The 22,143-nt window shown below is 34.7% G+C and overlaps 1 protein-coding gene across 3 annotated transcripts in view; it reads right to left on the bottom strand.

Annotated features, from left to right (window-relative positions):
- Positions 1-22,143, bottom strand: part of ATG2B (autophagy related 2B) — a 48,589-nt gene that overhangs the window by 5,223 nt on the left and 21,223 nt on the right. Inside the window, exons 17-41 of one of the 3 annotated variants that reach the window (XM_071557570.1) lie at positions 21,259-21,451; positions 20,980-21,122; positions 19,740-19,897; positions 19,316-19,488; positions 18,876-19,026; positions 17,864-18,063; positions 16,919-16,999; positions 15,291-15,397; positions 14,933-15,025; positions 14,066-14,136; positions 13,027-13,103; positions 12,624-12,794; positions 12,001-12,142; positions 10,834-11,036; positions 9,726-9,952; positions 8,975-9,083; positions 7,059-7,253; positions 6,408-6,509; positions 5,019-5,097; positions 4,023-4,227; positions 2,981-3,050; positions 2,146-2,228; positions 1,526-1,647; positions 1,197-1,351; positions 18-167 (exon numbers count right to left, since the gene is read on the bottom strand). In XM_071557570.1, coding sequence (XP_071413671.1) covers positions 18-167; positions 1,197-1,351; positions 1,526-1,647; positions 2,146-2,228; positions 2,981-3,050; positions 4,023-4,227; positions 5,019-5,097; positions 6,408-6,509; positions 7,059-7,253; positions 8,975-9,083; positions 9,726-9,952; positions 10,834-11,036; positions 12,001-12,142; positions 12,624-12,794; positions 13,027-13,103; positions 14,066-14,136; positions 14,933-15,025; positions 15,291-15,397; positions 16,919-16,999; positions 17,864-18,063; positions 18,876-19,026; positions 19,316-19,488; positions 19,740-19,897; positions 20,980-21,122; positions 21,259-21,451 — 3,460 coding nt within the window. The remainder of the gene's footprint in view (positions 1-17; positions 168-1,196; positions 1,352-1,525; positions 1,648-2,145; positions 2,229-2,980; positions 3,051-4,022; positions 4,228-5,018; positions 5,098-6,407; positions 6,510-7,058; positions 7,254-8,974; positions 9,084-9,725; positions 9,953-10,833; positions 11,037-12,000; positions 12,143-12,623; positions 12,795-13,026; positions 13,104-14,065; positions 14,137-14,932; positions 15,026-15,290; positions 15,398-16,918; positions 17,000-17,863; positions 18,064-18,875; positions 19,027-19,315; positions 19,489-19,739; positions 19,898-20,979; positions 21,123-21,258; positions 21,452-22,143) is intronic. The other 2 variants (XM_071557569.1, XM_071557568.1) reach the window with 2 other exon arrangements.

The raw sequence follows: 22,143 nt of genomic DNA, 5'->3' as shown, positions 1-22,143 counted from the left end.
AACACTTTTGCACTCACCTCTTTTACGACACTGTACGCTTTGGCTACACCTTCCCGCAGGTCTACTGGCTGATGAGCTAAACGATGGCGAGGGAACCGTTTGATCTTTTTTGCTTCAACAAAGGTAGGCCCTGGTGACACCATGTCATATGCAGTTTCTGCAGCTGCCTGAAGACCAGGAGCAAATGCAAAACACGTAAGTTTTAAGGCTCCCAATCACAAATTTAACTATTAATAGGGTGATGGTACTGAAATAAATGAATCCTTATTCCACAAATAATACTCATTTACATCAGATTGAGGCTTTGTACAAGAAATTCTGGAGTGGGCACAGCCATAACGATACATTATGCTCCATAAAGAAAGAAAGAAAGAATGTTTTAGGTTTAGGTGGGTTTTCTCCCCCCCTAATTGTTGTCACTTCAAAGACATCCTCTAATTTGATAAAACGTTCAAGATAAACTGAACATCTAATCAATGGTATGTATTTCTTACAAAAACACAAGCACAAATATAATCCCACTTGTGAGTAATACCACTGGTTTTTTTACTACATATGCTCAAGCTCAGGCACATATACAATTTTTACAAAATTAGATGGCAAAAGTGTATTTTACATTAAGGAGCACATATTTATTAACACTTTAATCCAAGACTACTTTAGGGTTAAATCCAAAAAGCTTTATAGACTTCTTGTAGATCAACACAAATAGTATTGGGTTTGGGGGGCTTTGTTCATCTTATGGGCTTGGTTTGTTTTGTTTTGAGTTTTTTTTTAAATAAGCACATTTTTTTAAAATAACAGATTTTTTTAAAAAGGCAAGAATCTATTACTGTAAAATACATGTGTGAAGAACTCATCTTTATCAATATAAGTGATTTTTTAGTAAAGCTGAAAATTTTAGTATTAAACTGTACATCGTAATACACAAAAGACATTAGAAACATGTATCAGCTTGGATGTTCAGCAGTATTTTAACATGATTTTCTAACGATTGCATTTGATGCCATAATCCTCATCTCACAAACTGCTGCAAACCTTGTCCAGTCTCTGCTTTCCTATTTATACAGCTGCTTTTTTTTTGTAATACACACTACTAATCTCAAATCTACAGCATTAAGATATTGGCTGAATATAGAGCACTTACTAGCAACACTTCTCATTTTACGTCTAACTTCAAAAGTAATACACTGTACCTGTATAGTCTGAACCATTCTGTTTGTCAGCTCCAGTGCTGCCATTGCAGTGGAAGTACCAAAAGAAGCTGCTCCCCTTTGAAAGCCCCTGACAATACGGCCGTCCTTTCGGTACTGCTCTATTGGCAACCACACCAAGTCTTTCAGACCCTGGACTGGAAGAGAAGACAGAACACCATAGTCTGAAAGTTCTCTTAGATAAGCAGAATGCCTTAAAAGCAAGTGAAAATAGGGGTCAACATGGTTTGTGGTGAGGTTCTTTTGGGGGGAATAGGTGTTTGGTTTCTTAAAAAAATCATGCCTCTGAGTAGAAATAAAAATTAACTTACCTAACTGCACTAGTGAATGCATAGGCCCTACTCCTCCCAAAATTCCGGGTAGCTGGTTTTTCTTTATATCATTAAGCCATTCACTGATGGCATAGGAGAACAATTTATCCACACCTAACAAACTAAAGTAAATACAAGCATTAATTTTTAAAAAACATACCATTTCAAATAAGATAAATGCATTCATTATTCATTGAAGTAAAAGATGTCATTTAAACAAAAGAAAAGCTTTTTCGAGTGCCATTTTTTGTTGCTGATGGTTGAGCCAAGCATTTCAAGTGTATATTCTTCATAAAACAGAAACTCAAGACTAGCAGCATAATCACATCCAATTCAACATGAAGTGAACATAAATCTAAAATTAAAGAGTTTATCACCAAGACTAGAATATATATTTAATACTGCTCTGAATTATATGTTATTCTTGAATATATACAATTGAAAAAATCTAGAATCAAGAAATATTTGAAAAGTCTAAAAGCATCTTGGATTTCAGAAGTGCATCTTAACAGAAAATTAAAAAATGTAAAACATAGCTTTACATTTGCTATGTTCACTTATTCACCATAAACTTGTTCAATTTGCAATAGCAAGGTTGATCTACATTTCAGTAAACTTACCCATGTCTGTAACAAAGTCTCTTCAGCTTTAATTCTGAGCAGTTTAACTGAGCAAGCCCAATAAGAATCCCAGCTAGTGTTCCCTATAAGTGAAATATTTTGTTATCACGTGAATTTACTTAACTTGTATAACCTGTGAGGGATAACTTCACCATCTCAACTCTTAGTTGCACATATTTCTGTCTAAACAGATTCTCCCCCAGACTCCCAAATGCTATTCATTTCAGTGCTATGAATCATGACACATGAAAACTTGCAAAAAGATGAAATTTGGCTTAACCTGCTACTCTAAGAAAAACATCTGGATACAAGAGGGCTTCTTCAGAAATAACAAGCTACAATGCATTATCTAAACCTAGCTCTGGCTTTACTATTTTCCAGGCATTCTAAAGCTACTATGTTACATGTTTTGATTTCTGAAAGCAGGGCAAATTCAAGAACTTGCTGCTTTCACTTTTCCATATTTTCTTACTGATCTGCCACGTCAAAAAATAAAAAGTGCACAATTCTAGCATCAGTATGACCCTTTGAGAGACACTGCACCCATGTACTATGATTTTGAGGCAACCATTAAGTTCATAAATGTGACATTAAAGTTCCATTCTGAGTTAATCAGACCTGGAGGATCCACCCCTTAGTTTTCAAATTTATAGTGAAACAATGTTAAGCCTATTGAAACTAAGGAAAAGGAAAAAAAAAGGTGTTCTATATTTGTCTTGATCACATCAATAAGGAGTAGGGAATATAAAAATACACCCTCACTCATGGGAGTTGGGAAAAAGCAAAACAAACAACATAAAATTTTTGTTCTATAGCATCAGCATTGTACACAAACCTGATCCATTGAGACATGTTTGCCATGGTAATCAAGCCGTATTGGGACTTCTGATGTAAAACGAAATTCTCTGGGACATACAAAGGAAATTTTATAGTGAGATACATGAAAAGGAAATAAAGTTATTTTTCCAAAAGAAACTCATGCTTTCCCATCCCCCTAGAATAAGATGCCATACCCTGTTCTGTAAGCCATAAATCCTCTAGTTGCTGTATTAGTACTTCAGAATAAATGTACAAAATACAGTGGTAAATTCAGCTTTTCTTGGTTTATTAACATCTAGTTCAGATTAGCATTTGTAATATATTTAACAGCCCTACAGAAGTGCTGCTAATCCTGCAAGTGAACATTTTTCCTCAGCTTTCACAGCACAATATTCAATTGAAAACAAACAAAAACCATAAAGAAAGAAATCCCATAAAATGATGGTTCTGTGGGCAAAATTTAGTCCTGCAACAGGAACTTAATAAAAAATTCTGTTGGTGATGTATGTGATGACACAGAACCACAGACATGCTCTTATAATTTGGTTCTGTATGTCTTAGCAAAGCACACATATGTTGTTAGAGGCACTTATGACCTGAATACACATGAAAAAACTTCTGCATAACCAGTTACAATTTTCATACTCACTTCCCACTCAGGACTGCATTAGAGTTTATCTTATCTCATACCTCTCCCATGATATCCTCTTCCTTTATACACTCTCATCTTTGGTTATATTAGATGTAATTTATATTGTTAGATGTAAGAATACAAACACTGCTCTTTTCATTAATTTGTAAAATATCTCATTACTACTTTTGTACATGGCAGAGCTTTAATTAATTTTTATTTCCTTGTGCACAGTACTGTGCAAAAGTTAATAAAAATCATTAGTTACTTTCCCTTGATAGAAACAAATATATTTAATTCCACAACCAGTCAACAAACAAAGAAAAAATATACCTTGCCCTGAGGCCTGACAGTTTATCATCACACTTTCCTAAAACATTCAGCAGAACTGCTGTGTGTCTCTGGAAATTTTGTAATGGAAGTTTACCTGAAAAATACTGGCTGATCACTGTATGACGTTGTTTCTTGTGAAAAATGATCATCATCTCCATTAACCACATCCATAGAGTCAATGCTACCATTTTCATTTCCTTGCTTGTGTGATGAGAAAGAAATGACTGGACTTGGTTCCTTAAGGCTGCTGACATGCCTGGGCAAACTACACGTAACTTCAGCACCAGGAGACTTTTTGACTACAAGAAGAAGTTATACACAGTAAACTGACTCATATTTTTCAGTGATTACAGAAAGAGTGTATTTACACCATTACTGTGTCCTTAGTGAGTTCTAATGCTTAATAGTACAAATTACTAGCAGGACAGTATTTAGACTTTTTTAGTTATTAAAAAAATATTACATGCAGTTTAAGCTGAGGTTTATGCATCAGTGTAAATAATCCATCTGGTTTTAATGGCAGCACTGCAGAGTGCTTCATAACACATGCATTTCAGTATGACATCTCAGCAGACATAGGCAAAGTATAGCTGCTAATAAATGCACAAATAGAGCTAGTAGTGAAAATATGCTGTTCAATACATACTGCTTTTGCATCAGATGGTGCAGTTGATTAGAAGTACTGCTTTAGCATACTTGTTTAATATCTCTTGCATAAAACAGCATGTCTGTCTAATAGCTTGAAGTTGTGTAACAGAGTTCAGTATTACAAATAAGGAACACAATGTATTTGTTTTATCTAATAATTACTCCTAATATACACACAGTTCTCAATTTTTTCAGAAGCTCTTACTAAATATGCCCCACTTTCAGTGAAACCTTTTAAACAATTGAGACCCCAGGTGTTGAAGACCTTTGTTGATATTTATAAAATACAAAGCTAAGTTTCTGTGCTCTGAGAACCAGTAATTAGTGCTCAAACCGCAATACAAGTTTTTATATACGCAAGATTCACATGTGAATCTACAGACGTGTACACACATTAAAGAAGAAAGAAGATGTGCTCATGTTAGATTTTTGAAAACTATACCTTCAGGATCTGGAGTAACTAAGAGTTCTACTTCTGTAGAAAGGCTAGTGAAAAAGTCCTTTAGGAAAAACAAGGCATCCTAGTAGCAAAAAATAAAATACAAACAAGTTAAAATAAATACAAAGACCCAATACTCTAAAAATATTATCCACTATTCCAGCTCTACTTCAGATAGATATGAAACAAAACACATTTCTTCTTGTTGATCCTTTAACACATGCAGAAGCCACATAGAAATCTAGGACAGAAACCAGGAAGACCCTCTGGCCACTGGCCAGTGCTAAATACCCAGGTGTTTTAATGGCTGCAATATTTTCTCTCATTTCCAATAAAAAGGTATTTAAGTATAGTTTATATTCTTCTCTAATACTGTCGAAGTCAGTAAAATCATTACAGAACAGATCTCACCACTGCTTTATTAAAAGTCTGTAGTGTTAATGTCTTCTTAATTTCTTAAAGTTATTACATCCCATTTTATTTTTCTGACATGCATCACACTGGTGCCTCATTCATCCTATCTTTAATGACATCTGGACTTTCTTTTCCATTTTTGTTTCCAACTGATAAGAAAGACAGCATAAGCTGTACTAACAAGTATTTCTAATATGACTGCATGAAGTCCCATGCTTCCAAAAAAGCTGCAGTTAATTTTACAGAAGTTGTAAAAAAGAATTTTATGATACAAAAGATAAGACTTTAACAAGCAACCAAAAGGGAACATGTTTTCTCAGTACATGGCAGTATTTCCTAGCTATTTTTTCTAGATAAAATTATTGCAAACTAGACAAGAGTTCAATTTTTCTAATAGTAACATGAAAATCTACTTTCTAATGTGTTGATGGAAAGAAAAGGTATGTAACTCTGAATCATGCTCTTAAAATACTCAAACCCCACATATCTCTCTGAAGATGACAAACTAAGCAAGAAATGCCTCAACAGAGAGTCATAAGTGCACTTTATATTTGCATGCACAAACATATGTTGCTTCCTTACTGGTTTTGAAAAAATCCAAATGTTTCTTGAGTATAGCAAAAAAACTTTGCACAAAGGTTTGCTAAAGAAAGTAAAACAATTTCTGTTCTTCCTCCCACTGAAGTTGACAGCATGACCAAATCCTTCAGATTAAAGGAACACTTCTTGAGTGTCAAGTGCCCTTTAAAATGTTGTGAACCACTTCTAGTTTAATGATTAACCTTTTTCAATTAGAAACAATGAAGCCACTTCATGAAGAAAGCCAGATCATTCAAGAATAAGTATATGCTTTTTAACAACCACAATTACAAAACCTTTGAAATTATCAGAAGTCTCAGGAAGAAAATTCATTGAGTAAACAGCCCTGTCTACAGATATTCTCAGTTTTCAAATTAAAAAACAAAAACCAAGACCAACCTGGTCAATATTGAGGCGAAGTGGCATTAGTGAAACACGTAAACAACATTCCTGTGGGGATCTGCCAGACTCTGGACGGACATGTAATGCTTTAACTGTTAACTGAAAAAACCAATAAGATAAAGAGAAGCACTTACATTTACAATTATCAAATCTCAGAACACAGAAAAAAAATTACTTCAAAACTGATGTAATAATCTGATTTCACTTATCAATTATAAAGCTAGCATTGAATAAAAACTTATAAAAGCTATAAAAAAGGAAACTAAAAGAACCCCCACAGAATTTAGTAAGTCCTTTACAGAAGTAGTAAAACTACGGTACACCATAAAACTACAACTCTGCATGTGCTGTAAAGTCTCATCATACTCCTACAAGCAGATGTTGTGAAACCAAATTATGAAAGCTACAAAAACCTGTACTGGACATCCACGTTTTTTTAACTGACAATCTCTGAAACATTAATACCTGACATGCTAACATTCAAACTGATTTTTGAATTTGTTTTAATATCCACAAAGTGTCAAGCAATGAACTATCAACAAATTATATTAGTGCGGTCTTCAATGAACTCATGTCTTGTAAATAACTCCCACAACAATAGTTCAACCACTGCAATTGTAAAAAAAAATAGTATATTCATAACTGTACCATGTTTGAATGTGCTTTTCTGGGCATCTCCTTACTGCAGTAGAGATAGAGAAATTTATTCATCTGTGATGTAGCTAAGCGATCTCTAATCTCCAGGTCTTGAACAATAAAAACCTGTCGTGACACTGGCTGCTCCAACAGACAAGATTCACCTTCTGCACCACCTGGAGGGTATACCTCATGTTGGAATTTCACCTTTAAAAAAAAAAAAAAAGAAAACCAGCATACCAGTTTCAGTGAAAAACAGAATTTAACAACAGAATATTACTTTAAAAAATCCCAAAAAACCAAAAGAAAACCATACCACACATAGAAACTTTAAAATCTATCTACTATTTTAAATCTATAGGAATAATATTAGGATTTCTGAAAACTATTGAGATGTTTACATGTCCAGCAGTAGAAATCTTCCAATTTCTAGTTGTGTACATGTTCATATCTCAGGATGCACACTTGAGCCAAAACAAATAGTCAGTATAAGGCAAGGACTGAGTTTCACTTTTTGTTTTAACATTGACACTCCTTTTTCCTCTCAATCCTAACATCTTTCTTACTTCATAGTGAAGCCTGTATCAGGTAATCTTGCCATTCTTGAATCCTGCACCCTCTATGCTTATGAAAGTAAGGTTTCTTCTCACCAACTGACTTCTCAAGAAACTTCTTGCAGTCTTGTTTCCTTTACTCACTTTAGTCCATATAAATTCTAAGTCATTATTTGTCTTAGTTTCTAAATAATTCTGAATCATCATAATTTCCTCATCTCTCAATGCAGTTCTCATATTCACTCAGAGCTGTGGTGACCTCCAAACCATTCCCTGTCCCATCACACGCCGCCACACCCCGCCCCAAGCAGAGCGCACACAGCGGCACCGCAGCGGCCTCTACGGACCGGACGCTGAAGTGCAAAGAAACACCATCTGCTTGTCACACTTTCTCCTTAATTTCTTGTTTAAATATTATTATTAAGCCTCGTACCAAATTAGGGGTGCAAATAGGGGGAAAAAACCTTTATGCCTCCGTGCTAACAATAACTCACTAAATATCCACAAATTAAAATGTGGCTATACTTCTACATTTGAAGTTTTCCAGGTAGAACATTAAATGCTTCCTTTCTTTTTTTTTTATTGCAATGTTACGGTTTTTTGGAAAAGGTTGGCATAAGTGTCACATATTTCTAGCAAGCTTGAAGTGCTAATGGGCTGAATTTTAAGCTTTAGAAATGCATGAAGACTATAAAAGCATTTATTTTTATGTAGTGCAGTTGATGTTCATGGAAATGTTTGACAAAATCTTACTTAAAAAAGATTTTGTTACCGATCAATTTATTGTGAACTCCTTGCTAATATTCTTCACAGCACTAGAAACAAGCATCTAGTTTTTATATTAGAGATAAGCACAGCCTTAAAAACAACTGTAAGATACTTATGCCTAAAGGGTGCCAAATAGGTTAAGAGGAAATAGCAGAACAATATTGTGATATAATTAGATGTTATTTAATATCCAATTATCAAACTGATACACTTAGTGTTCTCAACAAATATACATCTTGGTTGTTTTGCTAGAACACTGAATTTCATAACAGGTGTATCTATTAAGAGTGGAACTGAAGAGAGAAAAATAAAACAGGAATTGTAAAACTTGCTTGCTATAAACAAAAACATGAAGAATACTATAATAGATATCCTTCATCTTTAGGAACAAGTTTATTCAGCAAGCAAATACTATGCTAGAAGAGTAAATACATTTTTTGTTCAACAAATTCTATATTCATCACTTTCAAAGTGACTGCTTAGATACTGTAGATACTGTTGAAAGAAATCCTACTGAACTCTTAATGCAAAGCTGTTCTCCATGGAATGTAACATGTAAAGATATTCACACAGAGAACCATGGCTAAAACTTGTCCTGTGACTCACCTTGCTTAACTGTATTTCCATGAGGAAGTCTGGGTTTCTTCCCCTTCCCCCACAAGCTGTATTCCGGCCATGCCTTGTTGGTGTATGAGAAGGAGAACTATGGGGACTTCTGGGAAAATAAAAAGAGAAAATACACATTCGCAGATTAAGTTACCTCACTGTTATCTAAAACTAAATGCACTGGATGTAATTTACTAGTATTTTAATGTTTTTTTAAAAAAAACATTGAAATTGTGTTACTGTTAACTAAGTAATTTCTTTTTGCTGTTCAAGTAATGCATACTAAAGTAGGATGTTAGGTGTATGCATCCCACCAAATGAACATTCTTAAAATATTTTCTTAATTTTGGCTGTGATAATTTTAATTACTCTTTTGCTTCAACGACATCCTGTAAATCTGACTTATGCTTCTTCAGCACTGACCTCTTTAGGAAAGTTTGACTTCCAGTATTACCCTAAAACAAAATTCATCCCTCTATGCCTTCAAAAAAATCAGCAAAACCAAAACCAGCTTGTCCAGCTTCAGACACCGAAAAAATACACTCTGGTGTGTGGAGTTAAACTGAAGAAAATTCTAGCTGATCTTGAAGGGTCCTTTCAAACCACATGGTTCTGTAATTGATTTCTTGTGAGAAGTAAGCAAAGATGCAAGCACGGGAGACTTGAGATTGAACAGTGAGATTATTCCAAATCAAAAGAAAATTAAGTATTTTTAAAGGTTTTAATCCACAGAAATACATCAAACACTCACATGAAACTTTTAGCTGGAGATGTTGGTGGTGCAGTCCCAAAATCCCTTCCACCATAAAGATGCCAAATAAGAGATATTTCCTTTACAACATAGCGTACCAGAGGAACAGGAAAATGCAAGGGAGCTTTGCTTGTATCTGTTTTTTTAATAGGTTGGCTGAAATGATTTTCCTTTATGATAATTGCATCATCGACCAGTATTTTTATAACCGGCTCTTCCTCTTTTTCCTAATTAAAAAGTAAAAAAGGATACAGCATTGAGAAAGTGAAATCTGCTTTCTTAATAGAGATGCCTAATTCTTTCCTATGAAAAGAAAAACCATTCTGTATTGTCTTCTAAAGATTACACAACATATGATTGTTTCAGGAATGTTTTTTAAAAGTAAAGACAAAAGCATAAGAAAATAAACAGAAAAAATCCCATTCAAACTGTAAACAAAACAAAGTAGTAGTTGAAAGCAAAAAAAAAAAAACCTGCAGAAGACCCCAAGCTACCATACTAGCACTTTTAGAAACAAACAAGCTCAAAAATAACTGGGAAACATAACTGGGAAAATAGAGCTTCTAATCAGAGATCCAGGAACTTCTTTCTCCTAAGAATACAACCAGAGATACTGTGAAAAACATGAGCACAGTGCAGAGGACAGACATTGGTATGAAGTGACACAAGCTGAGGTTTGACAAAGATCTCAGGTACTTAAAAATATTGCAAGCTTAGACTGTGAGAGAAATGAATAAAAGATTAGATGATGTGCAAAGCTGCTAGTTTGATAAATACTGATTTTTGCTTAAAACATTTTTTCCTAACTATGCCATTACTGTAAGTCAAAGCAGCAATGATTAAACATGACTAAAATGAAGGAAAACTGCTAATGCAGTTTAATGTAAAATTCAGATGAGAGAACCATTACATAGGGCTGAGATACAGAAAAATCATATGTATCTGAAAATACTTCTAGTCATTCCTAGTAGTAATGATGCATGACTTCCTTTCAAACAGAAAAATTATTTTTCTGCTAGTAAAATATAATTTGTCCAACTCTTACATAGACTTTTCTCTAATTCAGTTTACATATGGACTTTTTTTAGTAATTCTCAAAGGATCTTACAGCAACAGCAACTTTGGGTGCAAAAAGAATGCAGAAATCGTCACTTTCTGCCGGAACATCTCCCATGGCCTCATTTATCAGATGATGAGTGAATGAAGCATAAGTGGGACTTGGATCTTGTGAGACATTTCCACTTTCATCTGGAAACAGGAAGAGATCTGAGCAAGATGGTTCCTGAGTTTGAGATCTGTCATCCAAAACTCCTGGGAATTGAAGGACGGTGGAGGAAAAAAAACCACATTTCAGTGGGGAAATCCTTACAAAATAGGAAAATTAATTAAGAGTTAACTAACATTTGTTAGCTTCAATTACATAAAAAAATTTGCTTATTATATCTTGAAACAATTATAAATAAAATACAATTTTCAACATTAATCCAGAATACAATAGAAACTGATTACAATATAATCATAACTAGTTACTAGCAGAGATGAATGGAAAAAATATAGGAAAATTATTTGCAATCCCTCGTCTCCCCCATATAAAAAAACACCCAAACAAAACACCAAAACCAAATCTGTTGTTTCCATGTCCAAGTTTCTCATTCAGATAGTAAGACCACAGCATCGATAATTCTCATTACTACAGTGACTGCTCACCTTCCACCATCAAAAAAGATCAGACATTATCGAAATAGTGATATTCTCCATTTGCAGTACAAAATCCTTAGCAAATGTAAACCTGAATTACACTTTAGCCACGACACAGAAGCCATAACCCTGTCATAAACCCAACTATCTTATTTTATCTGCTAACAGAAAGAATTCCTAAATGCTAGAAGTTTGTCCTGTGACTCAGAATTGCACCATCCTCCCTGGACATTCATACACAGAAGGGAGGTCTGATTGATTCCTCCACATTGCAACATGACATATGAACTTACATCCAATGCTAACTTATGGAACCCACAGAATCTGGGGTCTTGACAGATTCCTTCCTTGCTGCTTTCAGTATCTCAGTAATGTGTATTTGATTAGAATCAAAAAGTACTTCTGCATTACTGTTATTAAAACCAAGAATCTGTTTCATAGTTTGAAGACTTCAGACATCATAAGTATGCACTCCCTTTCTTACTGTGGCATCTCTACATATACAAAACTTTCAATTCCACTTTCTTTACAGAAAGGTTGTATTTTGTGTGTACTTGTGCCTTCAGAGGATTCTTACCATTAGACTCTGGCTTCATGGCAGAAGCAGCCTGTTGGGTCTCAATTTCCTCCATTGCATCGCTCATCAAATCCCGTAAGATCTGTTGCTCTGATTCAGCGAGGACTGGTCCATGGGAAGATGGTTGGCTAAAGGTCTCTACCTGTGGGAGAGGAACTATACATAGTCACATCTTAAAGACAACTGCGATATGTGTCGAAAAATATTTTGTTAGAACAGATTGATTCGCAGCTCTTAAATTGTGAGAAGAAACAACTTTGCTTGATAATTAATGAAGGGAGCTGAAACACCAAGCTGGATAACTCACAAGGTAGATTAGAACATTATAGTTCAGGACATTTAGATCATCAGATTGCTTGGACAGCTCATATATGTCCTGGAATTTCCTTCTTTAGATAAGAATAAAGTACAACAGGTAAACAGCATGAAACATTTTAAGATATTTAGTGACCAAAGCAATAAAAAATACATTATTTTACTCTCAAATATATTTTTAGTTAGATACAATTTGTTAATTTCTTCACAGGAAATCTCATATTATTTGGAAATAGAATGGAGATTAAAATTAAAATACATTACCAAGAAGCATAAAGTTAAGTTGATATTATTTTGCCATGTTATACCTTCATTTTTGGCTTGCTCACTCCACGTTTAACCTCTGTCTTAGCAGGTGGATGTAAATCACCATAACTTGCAATATACTGTATGAGATTCATTAGTGCAGCACACGAATCAGAGCAGGTACGAATATGGATTACATCACTGGAACAGTGCAGCTCAAATCGTGGTTTAGTCTAGATAGCAACAATAAAAAGGTAAGGATGATCTGAAGTGCATTCTAAGGCATAAAAACAGCACCTATACACAGTTGGTTTAAAATTACTTAATTAGTCAAAAAGGATTTTAAAGAAATAGCAGAATGAAAGAAAGCTTTTCAGTTTACTTCCAAGTATAACAAGGTAATTTTCAAATCACAATCTCTCATGGAGATTTTACATTTTATTTTGTCTGTAACTAAATACTTACTCTTTCTCCATCAGAATCGGATTTTACTGCTGTAATGGTTAGTTCCAGCAGTCCCATATCCATAACACGAACATAATCTGAAAGAAGGTATTTAGAAAAAAGAATTAAGACAATAACAAACACAAACCTTACTATGTATTTTTTGTTATTAAACCATTAGAAATAGCATGAGCATAAAAAGGGATGCTTTTTTATTAACACCTTTTATATCTCTGCATTTCCTATTTTTATAAGGATTAGACTCAGAGTTCAAGTTTCAGCTACTCAAATCAAGAACTCAAATCTTTTCAATCCAATATATCACTCCCACTGCCACCATCTGTGTGCAATGTAATCTTTTAAGGTATTTATCCTCATCCCATCTGTGTGAGTAAGAGAAACAGGCACACATAAATGACTAAGCATTCTACCAGTTTTTTACTTGAAGTTCGAGAAAGAGAACACATGTTCTCATTGTACTCGTCTTTCAGTGCCCTGAATAACTTATTTCCTCTCTTTTCTTGTTTAAACAAAACAGGCATACAGCATACCTTTACTGTGTCCTTTACTAGACATCTCTCACAAAAGCTAAATACACACATTTACGGGCACAAGCTTTCATTATTTCTCCAATTCATTTGTTAAATAGTGATTCAAGTTCCTCAGTCCTTAGTGGTTCTTACTATTTCAATGAGAGTAAACCAGCTGGTACCCTTTGGGAACCTAGATTTCTGTGCCATATAGCTATTCAGAATACATCATAAAATGAGATCTTTGTATGAAGATTTCTTTCTTTGAAACTCCAGATTTTTTAAAATACGCTCTTTTTAAAGACCCATTGTGAAACTCTAAAAAGACAATGGAGGAATTGCAAGATGCTCTTCTCTGACATACTTCTGGACAAATTCAAACAAGAGCAGTGAGATTTTCATCAACACTATTCATTCATATTCAACTTGCTGCTTCTTATCTCCACAGATCTATACTTCAATAACCTTATGACTGTAATTTTGTTTCTTTAGGCTCTGCAATTGAGTAGTCACATCTAAGACATCGTTACCTCTGTGGAGGTTGACTGTGACAGTGGTGCACTTGTCAGACAAGTGCAAAGCAGCTTCATCTAAAATTATCCTAGAAGACAAAACAAGGTAAAGATGGTAGACAAATGCTGTGCAATCAATCCTTCAGAAGAAATTGGTATAGAAAAAATAAAGCTCAAAATCTATCTTAAAGCCAAACTCTTCACTTTAACCTTTCATAATTTCCAAATCCACTGGCAATTAACCACTGTAAAATATTTTCACCATCACTAATATATTGGTTTTGCATTTCAATTTATATATTTGATCCTTCCTAGAATAAGAAATAATGTTTTTGAAATACACCATTGACACTTACTTCCTGGTTTTGCCTTTTTCTCTTTTTAATAAAGCTAACACACATTTGTTTCAAAGGTCACTTAGAAAGTTTTATCAGTAAAATCAGGCAACTTGGTTGATGTGTCACAACAGAACAGGTATAACATAATGAATATTCAACTAAAGTTGCAAGAAAAATTTAGTTACAGAGATGTTCACTAAACACTCAATACTTAATTAATCATATTGTCTCCAAATAACAAATCTTTAAGAAATCTTAATGTGTTTCTAATTTATAAAATAGGCACAACTTCATTTCAGAACATCTTTCAACCTTACTCAAAAATGCACAATTGCTGGCTGTTAAAGAAAGCAATCCAACTAAAAAAATATATCAAAAACAAGTATTTAACCTAGTAAGACAGGATTATACATGGGGAAAGTATATTTCAAAATATGCAAATCAGTGTGATAATTTACACAACATGAATGCTTCCGAGGTGAAAAATGCAGACAGGCCTTACAAGTTTTACAGGAGCTGCCATGATTTACCATGTCTTAAATCATACCTGAGAGTAGAAGAGGATTTATCTACTGCAACGCTGCTGGAAATGCTGAAAGTTTCAACAGTAAGTAGAGATCTGACTGGCAAAAACAGTGGCCTGACAACGAACAGGAACAAAAAATTAATACTTTGTACCTATTCAGAAGTGCAATCAAAGCTCTACAGATGACCCAACTACATTTTCCCAGGCCTAGGCAAGTGCATATCCTACTTTAAATTGCTTTGAGTTCAAGGGATTTCTGTTAAGTACTTCTTCCAAAAAAGCCTAAATAAGTATTCTTTTTAGTATGCAAACTCAAACATTCTTGAAGAATAAATACACAGCTGCAGTGCTAAATGACACATACTTGCATTTTATTTACCTGTAATCAAGAGCACAACTCCACAGATGTACATGAAAAGTAGTAATTGTAGCTGGAGGATTATATCCCAGAACAGGCTCATCAGAAATATTCAAAAAATATAAAATCTAAAAAAAAAACAAAACCCAAACTTATTATTTTAATAGTTCAATACCTGTTAAATTAATAAAAAATTATGTCTTGCAAAAAAGAAAATCTGCAACAGGTGTGCCAATAAAAAGGAGTGAACAGTCTCAGATATATAAAGGTGCTTACTCGGTATCATTATGTAGAAAAGCATGGAATGGAAACAAGGCAATAAAACCATCAAAACTGCAGCTTCAAAAGTATAGAAAAGACCAACACAGAGACACCCAAGTGGGTCCTTTTATAAAGTCACAAAATTAATTTTTCAAATCTTGCCAAAATACAGTCCCATTCATCCTTCTTTTCAAGTGTTACTGTATTACCATTTTCTTTGCTCTCTATGTAAAACCTCAACTTTTCTTGTAAAATTGTATATTGTTAAAGTTAACTTCAAGCTACCCTTCTCCTTCTTTGGGGATGGCAGTGTGAAATATGCTCAGAACCAGAAATATGTGCACAAGCATTGTGTATACAGATTTTTCATGTATTACCACATAAAATAAACTCCTATACCCCTCTTTAAGATCTGTCATAATTCCTTCTCAAATCTGTTACACCGTGAAAGTTCTTAATTTATTTCAAGCCTCTGGTATGCCATCACTGCTAGTCTTCTAACTATTTCCTCTAACTACCTCTTGGGACAATTTTTTATTTCACCTCTCATCCTCCAAGAAAGATTCTCAAGTGCATCGCAGGCAGTGTTAATTAAGTAATCACAGAGCAAATACAGAACACAATGAACCCACAGGAACATCATTCTAAGAAGAAAGCAATGACACAGCAGAGTCTGAAGCCCTAAGTGCAGCTCCATGAAGTTATACAATAACAATGCATATAAAAATAAGCACACCATACAATACTGGAAGATAAGTAGGATAAATTTGAATGTCAAGGTTTACTATCTGTAATCCAGTATAGTGTAAGTACATGCAGCTGCACTGCAACTGTGCTAATGGGCTGTCCTGCCCCATGTGTCCTGTCTGCTATGCTGTACCTCTGCATCAACACTGTGAGTGTAACCCTCCTGATTCAGAAGTGTTTGTGTAAATTGCTGCTCACTGCCTCCCCAAAGTCTTCCTTTCCATTACTGCTCTTCAAACCATGCAAACCAGGAAACACACAAGGGAGAAATGAGACAAGATGAATAAACTGAGCAGAAGGGAAAAATGCGTAAATGCTTTCAGTACTGCAAGTAGCACGTTTGCTTGTTTTTAGGGTGTTTTTTCACTAAAGATTATTTAAGCACTTGAATAGCATTGCACTACCAAGATTTTTCATCCAAAATTCTTTAAAAAAGAATCCAAAGAAACCAAACACCAAACCAAAACCTAACAAAACATAATACCCAAACTTCTCTGATATGCTGGGGAATTAGGATAATGACAGGATAAGACAGAGCCTAACACCAAGATTTTCCACCAAGGTTTCGTTTGATACTTAAAGCCCTTAAAACAATGAGACTGAAATTGAAGGCACAGGTGAGAAAACTGTAGCAACCTGACCTGTTCATGCCAGCTCAAACCTGAAGGCAGTACTCTGTGCTGAAGGGTGGCTCCTCGTAGTCCAACAGCAACCAGAAATTCCTGCACAACAAAGTTGCATTACTTAGCTTACATGAAACGTGTAACTATCTGACATCTAGATTATGAAGTAATATCACCCCTCTGCTCCCAAAACCTTGAAGTGTCTAGAAACAAAGAGAGGAATGGGCCAAAATTAAACATTAAAAAGCCCCTGCTTTCCAATACAGAAACCCTGGCTAATATTTTGCAACAGGATAGTTTAGAAATGACAGTTTGGTGGTGGTACAAAGGCAGGCCATTCATTCTGAGATTCACCAGAAACCAGCAGGAGTACCAATCCAATGTAGCTCTTTCTTATGCTATTAAAATCTGAGTCAATTGAGCCCCCCCACATTTTGCTGGTCTGCAGGTTACTTCTTCTCTAGATAACTCCACCAACCTGTTTGTCACCACTATGCCGTCTAAGAGGTCATCTTTTAGCCACGCCAATGAACTGTTATTTACCTGTGTCATTCCAAACAGGTAAGCAAAGGCTGCCTATTAGATGACACTGCTAGTAAACTGAGCAGAAGGCTTTTAACTCTTTATGTTTGTTCATGTCTGTTTTGGCACTGGATTAAAACTCAGCAAAACAAACCAAACAAAAGAAACAAGAAAAAGGTCAACTGTCCAAGAAATGCCTTTAGTAAAGAAGAATAGTGTGATCAGCAAAGTGAAACATTGGAAGAATTTGTAAATTATGCAGATACTTATATTTTAGAATTCACCCATAAGATGATAACAGAAAATTACAGTTTGGGGATGAGTGTCTCAGAACTACATGGTTTCTTCATCTACAGCCCTTGTAACTCCACATCTAAATGTTTCCACATAATTTGAAGTAAATCAAATAATGTACAAAAGCATAAATTTAAAACCACAAACCTTTGTATTGCTCTCTACTTTATCTGATTGGATTTTTACTGCAACAGTCAGCATACTGGGACTATCCACTCCTACACCATCTGAAGTAGTCCTGCTAAGACCATCTTCTTCAGAAAAACAAATAGTAGGTTCTAACCAATGGGGACGAATTGTGCTGGGCAGTCGCACTTCAGAGGAAGGGACAACCCCATCTACCAAACCTGCAAAGACATTTTAGAATGAGTTACCTTGGGCTTCAAAGCTGTTACTGATGAAGAGTTAAAGAAAATCCTTTTCATGCTTAATGCTTATAAAATTATTTCAATTACCAAAGTTAGTAATGAACACTGATGACTAAAAACTATGAAAGGAATGTTATGGTTGATCCAGTATTTAAAACCAGGGTTCAGGCCAAAATCTTCAATCTAACTATAGGGTTTAGGTTTATATTTGCCCAACAAAATGGCAAAAGTGAAATAAAGGACAGACCTCCAATGGGTTACATGGAGTTAAGATAAGAACATGTGCCTCCTCTTCATTTTATGAGCCAGTGCCACACTAACCTCTAAACATAAAATAATTAAGCCTTGCACTGAAACTGATTCATAGACACCTGAGTGGAAAACCTTAAACGGTTTAACTGCATAGGGGTTACCAGCCATACAAACTACACAGTCAAAGTTCTTTACCTGATGACTACTACTAGCTAGGAAAGACATAGCAGCCACCTGTAACTTTTTGAATGAAACAAGTAGGAAGTGTGTACTTTCACAGTAAAGAACAGACTGAACAGAATCACAATATAAATGAAGACCAGCAGTTGCCAAGGAAAGTTAGAGCTAAACTAAATAAATACAGTTATGATGATGCATTCCTGTAGCATTTAGAAACATTAGACATGAATTAAATCTACTGTGTCAAATGATACGCTATCAGAGAAAAAAATAAAAAAAGATACAGTCTTTCTTCTAAAAAGCTTCAAGCTTATCTCATTTCCAACTTGGTCTCAAAGTCATGTCAGTGCCTCTCTTACCTTGATGATATAAGTTGAGGCTGCTAGAATGGAGACAAACATAGTGTCTGTCCTCAAAGCCTTCATATTTAGTCACGCTGAAAAGGGAACCACTGTTGAACTCAAACCAAAATTCACCGTACTTTCCTTCCAGTGTATTCCCATCATCCTGCTGAAGAAAGAATAAAAATTATTAAATTATGGTTTGCCGAGAGTTTGCTGCACTTAGACAGTATAAACTAACAGAAGATTTGCTACCAATACATGTTTTCCTGTTTGCATAATAGTTATTCTCACGTGAAGCAAAATACGCAGAATTGGCAAGATATTGTATTGCATCATTGCCTGTTATAGTATAGTAGTATGAAGATTACAGAATTAGTCCTTACAAATAAGTACATACAGAATGAGAGGGATCCTATAGATAAAACAAACAACTTTTTCCAGCCTCAGTGCCTCACCTTTACATCTGTGAATATTGACACTAATCCATGTGTCACATTCAGCAGAACAGACAGAAAGCTTTGCGAGTTCTTATTCTGTGAGTCAAGCTTTTTCCTTCTGCGTGAACGATAGTTAGGATCAACAGTGGAATAATACTGTAGTGTTTCTTCCTCAGATCCACTTTCATCATCTAATAGATAAAATGAAAAATGACTCATTGTCTAGCAAGGATGCATATTATGCCAAAAACATACTGTTTTCCATTGGTAATGTAATTCAATTTGACACTGATTTTACTCAGTTGAACAGTAATCTACACTTTCTCTTCCTTGTTTATGTTTCCTCATAAATTCACAACAGCTTTTCACTAACAGCTTAATCACTTCAGCCAATTATGCTTCTAAATTAACATAGTTCTAGATAATTTATTAAGTGTATTACCATAATTAACTGCAGATTTAAATTGACTAAAGCTGTCTTTACTGAAAGTGTTGATGAGCTGGCTGGCCACAGATAGTCCAACACCGTAAGAAAGGTTTTCAAATGTTTCTACAGGAGATGGAGCTGTGGGTTCCCACAACAATAAATCATTGCTGATCCTAGGAAGAAATACATTGTCATTACACAAAATACATTACTATATTCCCACTTTATATTAACTCAGTCAAGCATATTTCCTTTGCAGACTTCATATAAAAGATTTCAGACTTCATAAACAAGACAGAAAAAATGTTCAAAAGCAGAAAAAATAATATATTCAAGGGTAAAAGCACTAAATAATGAAAGTAACTTTTATTCTGTAATTATGGCATGCACATATCAAAGCCTATCATTTGACAGTGATATAAAAGCCTCTCCAAGTAGGTACATATTAGCTCAGGAGGTTGGAGTGGGGGTGAAAAAAAACCTCTTTTGATCAATTTTCAACCAAGTTGCAGGAAACATTCATTCTTTTGATTTCAAGTGAGTGTTTGCCAGGGTAAAGACAGATGTCACATTCAGTGAAGAAGTATTCCAATAGAATAGTCAACAGAAGGTTCAGCTTTGCCACTCTGGAGTGAAAAATACTCTGGAAGCGAAGTAATATCTATCAGAATTTAAAACAGATCAGCACCTCTCTTGCACCTTGCATAGTACAGTTCCAATCTACTAATATTTTGGTGTTTTTCAGACAGAAAAATAAAAGAAATAAATGCTGAACACCCAAGTCTAAGTTGGGTTTTCTTTCTCCACATTTTCAAAAGCCTGGGTTAGGGTTTTTTCCCTGACTGTCTTGTAAACTAGATTTTCAGATGGAAAGAATAAAATGGAAGGCAACAGATTTTGAAGTACAACAATCTATTTTAAAGAAGACATCAGAAAGATTAGATCAAAATGAAACATTGCAAACAGAGATCTCAACAAAGTTTTCACTGAGAGAGAAAGACTATTTAGCTTTACTCTTTGTTCATAATATCTGCCAAACACTTAGCAGATGGCTGCCATGGCACCAGCCAGATGCCTGAGACAATGCTGTCTCTGATGTTAATTTCGAAAAATATTTATGTAGCATTCTATGTTCTTAAATAAACTATAAAAATGAGTTCCTGCTATACCTGCTTATTCAATTGCTTTTATCAACAGTGACTAAAGAACTAAGAGTACAGGTCATGATAACCAAGAAAACAATTACCATACTTGCCTGTTGTAAAGTTTTTCATAAAAGCTTTTGTTTGGTAACGTCAAATGAATGTTTGGTAACATGAGTTCCAGTACATAATGAGAATTGCTAATTGTTTTATCCTGAAACTCAGTCATTTCAACTACATCTCCTGGCATCACCATCTGAAAGAAAAAAGCAACAATTTTCTGAGGTAAAAAAAAAAACAGCAAAAGTGGAAGTCAGAAGATGTAGAAGATGTATATAATACATTCATTTCGTCTACCAGAAGTACAAAGCAGTAACAAAACTTTGTAGTACCTCTTCATTTTCAAACATGACCCTACGAGAAGAAAAAGGAGAAGGCTCTGGTCTTCTAATATCACAGACATCCTTCAAAGAATGAGACCCTCCTTCTTCTTCCTCTTGGAAGTTATTATCACCTTCTTCCTCCTCAGCTGCTATCCTTTCCAGAATAGAGTGCACAGCCAGAGGGTTTATTTTCAATACAATCCTGACATTGGAGAAGTTATGCAGAATAAGCCATTAGAGATGCTTATAATGTTTTATACACTGTCACATGTCCCTCAGTTCTACTGGCTTGCCATTAAATGCACATAGACTAAATAGCTCAAAGGCCAGGAATTTTATTTTTTTTTAGAAAATAACATATTTTATTATCCAAAGCATTGCTACTAAGAAAAAGCTCCAAACTTATGCATAGAAAGGGATATGGAAAAAGAATCATAAGGTGAATGAAAATGTTTGCATCCGCTTCTTTCAACTTCATCAGGTGCCCACTCAGATGACCTAAGAAAAACCTAGCGCTCTCCCAAAATAATGCTTGTTTCACTACAGCATTAACAGCTATTAAAAAACGCACTACTGCATGATGCAGTATATTATTGTAAACACTCTTACTGAAAAATTTATTTGAGCCATTATTAAAGAAAAAATCTCCCTACAAACTCACTGTCAGGAAATCACTAATTTTTTGGCAAAAAATGTACATGGCAAATTCTGTAGCAAATCTAAAATTGCCTCTTTAAACATATTATTACATGCTTTGGTTGCTAGGCCACTCTCTTCAGTAAGTCTGAAGTACTGTATTACCTTGATATAAGCTGCAATAATTCATTCACAATATAGTTATTCTTACTGATGTTATGGCATATATTAATATTTTGAGGCAAAATTTGACTGAGG

Source organism: Pithys albifrons, chromosome 6 (genome assembly GCF_047495875.1).
Source record: "Pithys albifrons albifrons isolate INPA30051 chromosome 6, PitAlb_v1, whole genome shotgun sequence".
Classification (NCBI taxonomy): domain Eukaryota; kingdom Metazoa; phylum Chordata; class Aves; order Passeriformes; family Thamnophilidae; genus Pithys; species Pithys albifrons.
The sequence above is the reverse complement of the archived record's forward strand: the minus strand, read 5'-3'. Positions and strand labels throughout refer to the sequence as shown.